Source organism: Elaeis guineensis, chromosome 3 (assembly GCF_000442705.2).
Source record: "Elaeis guineensis isolate ETL-2024a chromosome 3, EG11, whole genome shotgun sequence".
Classification (NCBI taxonomy): Eukaryota; Viridiplantae; Streptophyta; class Magnoliopsida; order Arecales; family Arecaceae; genus Elaeis; species Elaeis guineensis.
The window spans coordinates 62752268-62759092 of NC_025995.2; the positions used below are offsets into that span (position 1 = coordinate 62752268).

The window sequence follows — 6825 nt, forward strand, 5'->3', positions numbered from 1 at the left end:
CCTGTCCATATTAATTTTATCAATCTTAGTCTAAAAGAATTTAGACCAATCAACCTCTTAAATTTTGCTCTAGTTCAGTCAGACTCCATTGCTTCTACTAAAGCTTTTCTTTAATATATTCAATCCAGCTCGTTTGCTTATATTATAACCTTTCCAAAATAATAAATAAACAGAGTTGCAACACTTGCCTAATATTAAAAGAATCGGATCGTTGACATGGATTTGAATTCCTTATATTAGGAAATAGATTTACTACTTTGGGCATTTATTTATACCCCAATTAGAATTCAAATATAACTCTTTAGGAAATCGGTAAATACCCATATAAATTCGGTGAGTCTTTAAAAGGAAAATAAGAATATTCGAAACTCGCTCGTAAACATCCAGAAAATCAAGGAAATAATTTCTATCCACAATTAGAATGATACGATATCTCCTCTTTTTATAAGGGGCAGTTGTCTTCCTTCCCGAATGACTCTTCCCAGTTTTTAGCGCTCACCCCACTTCCCCTTTCTTGTCATTTCGTCCTATCTCTTGCATCCACTTGGTTGTTCTGCCGATGGGTTACCTCCGCCGCCGCCGAGCTTTCCGATCGTCGACGATGGAAGGGAACAGCTGGAGGCCCGCCCAGGGGGAGTCCTTCGCCGCTGCCTTGGCGGCCCGTGACTGGCGGAGCCAGCTGCAGCACGATGCGCGTCAGAGGATCGTCAATAAGATGTAAGCAGATCTCGAACCTTTTTTTTTTTCTCTTTTTTTCCTCTTGCGTTTTTACGTTTGTAGATGAACAATATTTTTTGACAGCGCGATGAGGTTTTGGGTTGAACGCTGTCACTATATATTTCTCTTTATCTTTTTTAAGTCGATAGGTTTGAGGGAGTTTATGGGTTTGAGCTTGTTCTTAAAGTAACCTTCACGGATGAGTCTCCATCATCAACAATATCCATGTAGCCACAAAGTTTTCCCATTAATAGTTTCTTCATGAAATTCAACTCCATTCTTAATGGCATTTATTGTATGTTTTTGCAGAATTGGCACTTTAAAGAGACACTTGCCTATTCTTGTGTCGGAAGACTTGGATGAACTTCAAAAAATTGCTGTATGTTTTGAAAAGAAGATATATAGGACAGCTAACAGCATGGTTCGTTCATTGCCCGAATCTCAAACTCTTCTTATGATTATTTTATAATGCAAGATGGATTATTCGTGCAATAAGCAATAAACCAAGTTGATCAAGTCATCCTTTTCAGGATATGTTCAATTGTTTATGATTCATTTGTTTTCCTTCCTTTTCGATGGCTTTCTGCATGTCTTTGGGAGAATGGGAGAGGGGCTGGTAAGATATCAAAGGAGTTTCAATTGATCGATAAAATTGGAACATCATTGGTCCATGCTTATAAGATGCATTTGTTAGGTTTGTAGTCAAATCTCAATAAAAACATATGAGAGAAGCTACATTTAGATTTTCTGTATATTAATGAGTTGGCTGGCTATTTGATTTAGCATGCTGAGTGGCTTATTGTAGGAACTATTATAGTTTTGTCACTTGTCAGTGCTTATCTTAATCAATGGAGAAAAAGAATGAAAAATCAAATGTCCTACGGATCTTGCTGGACTTGCAAATATTTCCTTGACTTGACCATGGTTGTTTGATCTACTTGATGTTGGCAACTATCTACTGTTTGCTAACCTTTCATATTGCAAATCATGCTTTTGAACTTTTTTATTTCAATTGTTATGTATTGTTCAGTTAGGAATAGTAGGTTTAGATAATCAAATTCTGCTAGCTGTAAAGGCTTGATTTAAACTGTGAACATATCAAAGTAAGTATTTGGATAGCTAGTCTAAGCCAATCAAATTGTAAGTGAAGCGAATATATTCATCTATAAGGTGGATTGGTTATTCTTCTTATTGCATGTGTTCATTCTCTTTCTTAAAAAAAGGCATAATCTGTGTTTCCACTCATTCTCATTAATTTGAATTGTTGGCTCTCATGGAAAGTATTTTGTCTGACTTTCTGATACTGCAGCCTGAGTATCTAAGAAAAATTGCTCTGAAAATACTTTCACTGAAGACAAAGACTCAGCATACTCCTCCAATTAACCCTTCGCTACCGAGCACCATCATTATGAATCAAAATGCTGCAAAGCCAGGTATTGACATGATAGAAATTATTGCTTCATACTAATGCAATATCATAAATGATTTAAATTAGATATTCTAGGTATTGGAGAACTTGTTGTATGCTTGGCATTTAAGAGAAACTCACAGTTACACTCCATTTGTTTTAGCATCTAATTGTTTATTTTCACCTTTTATTTTGATTTATAGTTGATGTGAAGCAGATAAATGCTATGAGCTTTTTCTACAAATGAAATATCATTTGGTGTTGCACCATGTACATTCTTTTCCTACCTTTGGTATAGTTATATTTGGTATATTTCTTCTCTATAATTGGCATTTAATGTTGTTTCTTACTATGTTTTTCTTGTCCTTTTTAGTTCTTGTTCTATGCATGTGATTTAATAGCTTGATGGATCAAAATAGGATAGTATTATGGAAACCTTCAACCATATTTAACCTCTTTAAAGAAGATTTTTGGGAAACTTTCCTCGGCAGTGCCAAAGGTCTACTATAGGGTCCAATATATAGGTTTAGCTTTGGAGATCATTTGGTCTCTAGAGCCAACAATGGATTAATGGCAACCCTTGCCACTCAGATCCATGGTCCAAATAGCGGCCTGGTTGGAACACCCTTCCTCTTAGCAGAGCAAGTACATGTTTCTAAGTGCTCCATACCATGCAATAGTTATAGTGCATGTTGAACAGCTCTTCATATATAAAACTCTTGCATTATCCTTCAATCGAACTTTAGCCCTCGATCATAAGCTCTTGGAGGTGTCGGTCTAAACACCAACACACAGATTCCATGCACAGAGATGATTCAGTCTATTCATCTAGAAATAGAGGGATGCTTGCTGAAGCTACAATCTTTAAGATTCTCTCCTTTTCTATAGTTTGTGACAAAGATCTGATGGTCAGATCTAAACATAAGCTTGCCAGACTCTATGTACTAGTTAGGCTTGAGGTTTGGCCTTTGATTTTCTAATATTAGTAATTGCTTGGCTGAAGACCAAAGTATGAGTTTTGACCTCCTCAAACAGCAAATCGAAGAGGATGATACCCTTGGAGAAAAGCAAAACATGGAACTCCCCATCCATGCTCCATCGAGCCTTCATCTCTTTTTGTATGAAGTCAAGGGGGCAATCACAACCAAAGAATTTACTTAGTAAGGCCAATCTCCACCACCTGCAATGCCAATCAAGCTCTTCATCAAAGAATGCAACTATTTGTGTGAATTTCTCCTCCAAAGTTCTTCTTTCTTATGGATCTTCACAATCAGATATTTACGATATTGGAAAATTGGAAAGCACCAATAGCTAGGAGTTAGCTCCAACATACATGCTTTGAATTGCATTTCATCCTATTTGTCTAACATGGAAGGAAATAGCCTTCTATCCACTCCAACAAGTCTCTCTAAAACGTGTTCTCATATTCTCAATCTCAATGCCATTGGAGCTTGTTCATTGGCAATTTAGTTCTCCGATTGTGGAATAAATTCTAGTTTTACCTCAATAAAGGCCTGTATTAATTTGCTTGTTCATATATGATATCTTATTAATGCTTCACTATGGTATTTATATTTGTCAGTCAACTGCTTTAGTATGATCTAGGAATCCATGATCACTTTGACCATTAAGATTCCATTGTCCTTCAATCATTAAAGCTTCATATTTGGCCTAGTTGTTTGAGTAGGGAAAGCTTAGTTGAAAAGGAAGCTGCAACCTTTTTCTAGTTGGAGACACGATAAGGATCCCTGCTCCTATGGCTTCATTAGTTTTTGAGCCTTCAAATATTAACTTGCATGGCTCGCTCTATTTTGGCCATGCTTCCTCACATCATTGTTTTTATTTTTTAAAAAATTAAATAATAAATGATGAGTTCTAGAGATGATAAATGCGCATTCATATAAAAGTTCTTTGAAGAAGCCCATCATATTTACACTCTATAAGAAGCATTATGTTGCCAATGGAATCTAGGCTAGGAATCAAGGATAGAATTAATCCAGAATCTTGGCAATCAAGGGTCAACTATAATTTCAGCAATCAAGGATCAAATTAAGCCACAATTAACAATACTGTCATTGACTATTCTCCTTTAATTTTCTGTCAATAGAATCTCTAGGAATAAAGGAAACAATCAAACTATGATCTTAGCAATAATCTTAGCAATCATGGATAAACTTAAGTCATAATCAGTAGTGCTATCTTTGAATATTCTTCATTGATTTTTTTCTATGATTATGCATGTAAATATTCTACAATTATCATAGACATATTTATCACTTTTGTACAGCCACACATACTACTTTTGTATAGCCACAGTTACCATTTTTTTATCCTCCACATCAGAGCTATTCTTCTTCTATTATCTTGCCAAAAGTTTTGATCTTTGGCAAATTTCATCTCTTTCTCAATCCTGCATTTTCTTGGCCTAGTGATTGCTTTTAATTTGATCATTTCTTTGTTCCTATAGTCATTCCAATGTCATCTCTATGAAGTTTGATGGTAAGAATTATCCTATCCAAGAATTTCAAATTTGCACATTTGCAAAAGGTAGTGATTTGTTAGAGATTTTGGATTACACAAGTTTGAAAACTATGGATGTATGAAAAAGGGCAAGATGGAAAACCATGAATGCTCACGTTACAACTTGGCTTCTTAAGTGATGAGCTTGCGAGCTTATGGAAAAGCTTCAGAGATGTAGAAGTACTTGAAGCAAATTTATTCTCAGTTAAACCAAGCACGAGAGTTTCAACTAGAATTTGGCATCTCTCAATATGATCAAGGCGACAAAGATATTCAAATGCACTCTAGCTTCATGGCTCTTTGGTCTTAATAAGATGCATTATAGCAACATCTATCAAAGATCATCCTTTGAACATAACATGGAAGAATACAAAAAGAGTAGAGTGAAGCAACTTTTGATGAAACTACATCCAGGATTTGAATCAGTTCATGTGAATATTATTATTTCATCAAGATCTTGATGTTGCATTTCAGATCTCCTTCGAGAAGAAACTTGGCTACATGCACAGGCCATAGTTGATCATTCAACAACAAATTTTGTTGGTGCTTTATTTTCATCAAGATATTAGAAGAAGCCAAAGACAAAGGATCTCGACAGCATTTAGTGCCATTAATGTAAGAAAATATAGTCACACAGTCCCACATTGCAAGAAGCGACATTATTGTAATTGTTGTCTGATATGGGTTACATCATTTTTGAATGTCGCCTTCTGGGTAAATGAAGACAAGGGCACAAAGGCTATCATTCATTGATAGCCAACCCAACCAATATTATTATCGATATTCTAGCCTCTCTTACTTCTAAAACCATTTAGAAAATGATTCAATAATCAATTGCTTTTGCTTTTTTTTTTTTTTTTTGGTAAAGTAGCTTATGCTTTTTTAGGTGTTATCTCAAATACTCTTTCTATTACTAGTACGTTTGATATAAAATATCTCTCATCTCAGTTGGTTTATAGATTCAAGTGCCTGTAATCATATGATTGGTTGGTATTGAAGATTTTTTTTCTATTCAATTTAACTCTTCTAATGCACGTATAACAACTATCAATAGAGAAAACTTATCAGTTTTTGGTATTAGTGTTATTCCATGTACCTCTGAATATTCATTCCTATTATTGAATGTTTTTTATGTGCCAAAATTAGCTACATAATTTATTTCTAATTGTAGATTTGTTGAAAATAATTGCTTAGTCCATTTTTCTTGTGTTGGTTGTTTGGTTTAGGATCGGTGCACCCAAAAAATGATCGAGAAGGGGCATAGCCATGGACGACTCTTTATGCTTCACATTGATGATGACATGCCATTTTCTTCTAGTTTTCTTCTTCAATTACTCATGTCCCCTTTTCCAAAAAAGTTTGGGATTTTTAGCATTGTTGTCATGGCCACCTACATCCTAATAGGTTGCCGTTGACTTTAAACTTTATTATGCCATTTAGTAAGAGTTTTATTTCGCCTATTCATACAAATTATCAAAGTTGTGCTCTCTTTAAAGCTTATAAAATTTTATTTTCTATGAGTTGCAGAGTTGATGTTGCACCTTTAAATTTAATGCATGGTAATGTAATATTTTTCATTTTATGACTATTTTTTATTTTCTCATAAAAGTTCATCATTAAATAGAGCTTTTGTAGATTACCCAAAAATGGAGCTTTTGTATGGTAGGACAGCAATTTTAATGCAAAAAGTATTTTTGATCAACTCACTAATGATGATTTTATAATTTATCACTAAAATTTATGTCGTTAGTGTTGATATTTTAAAATGGTCATCATAGTTATATATCTTTAATGACAAAACTTTGTAATGATTAAAAATCTATATTTTTAGTGGTGAAATATTATGTTGTTATAATTTTGATGTCGAAACTAATGTTTGTCAAATCACTACTGATAATTTTATAATTTATAATTAAAATTTATATCTTTAGTGATGATGTTTTAAAATGGTCCTTGTATGTACATATCTTTAAATGATGAGATGATAAAATGGTCATTAAAACTCTATATCTTTGGTGAGATACAATATGTTGTCATAATTTGTGGCACTAAAATCAATATTGGCCAATGTATTAATGATGATTTTATTATTCATCACTAAAGTATATATTTTTTATGATGATATTTTAAAATAGTCACTATAAGTATATACTATTAATGATAATATTTCTAGAATGATC

The 6825-nt window shown here is 33.8% G+C and overlaps 1 protein-coding gene across 1 annotated transcript; it reads left to right on the forward strand.

The window, feature by feature from the left end:
* Positions 1-457: 457 nt before the first annotated feature.
* LOC140856074 (mediator of RNA polymerase II transcription subunit 15a-like) lies at positions 458-6165 on the forward strand. Its single transcript, XM_073253245.1, has 4 exons — positions 458-717; positions 1027-1138; positions 2027-2150; positions 5872-6165. The coding sequence occupies exons 1-4, from the start codon at positions 560-562 to the stop codon at positions 5907-5909; spliced, it is 432 nt and encodes a 143-aa protein (XP_073109346.1). The 5' UTR covers positions 458-559; the 3' UTR covers positions 5910-6165.
* Positions 6166-6825: the final 660 nt, after the last annotated feature.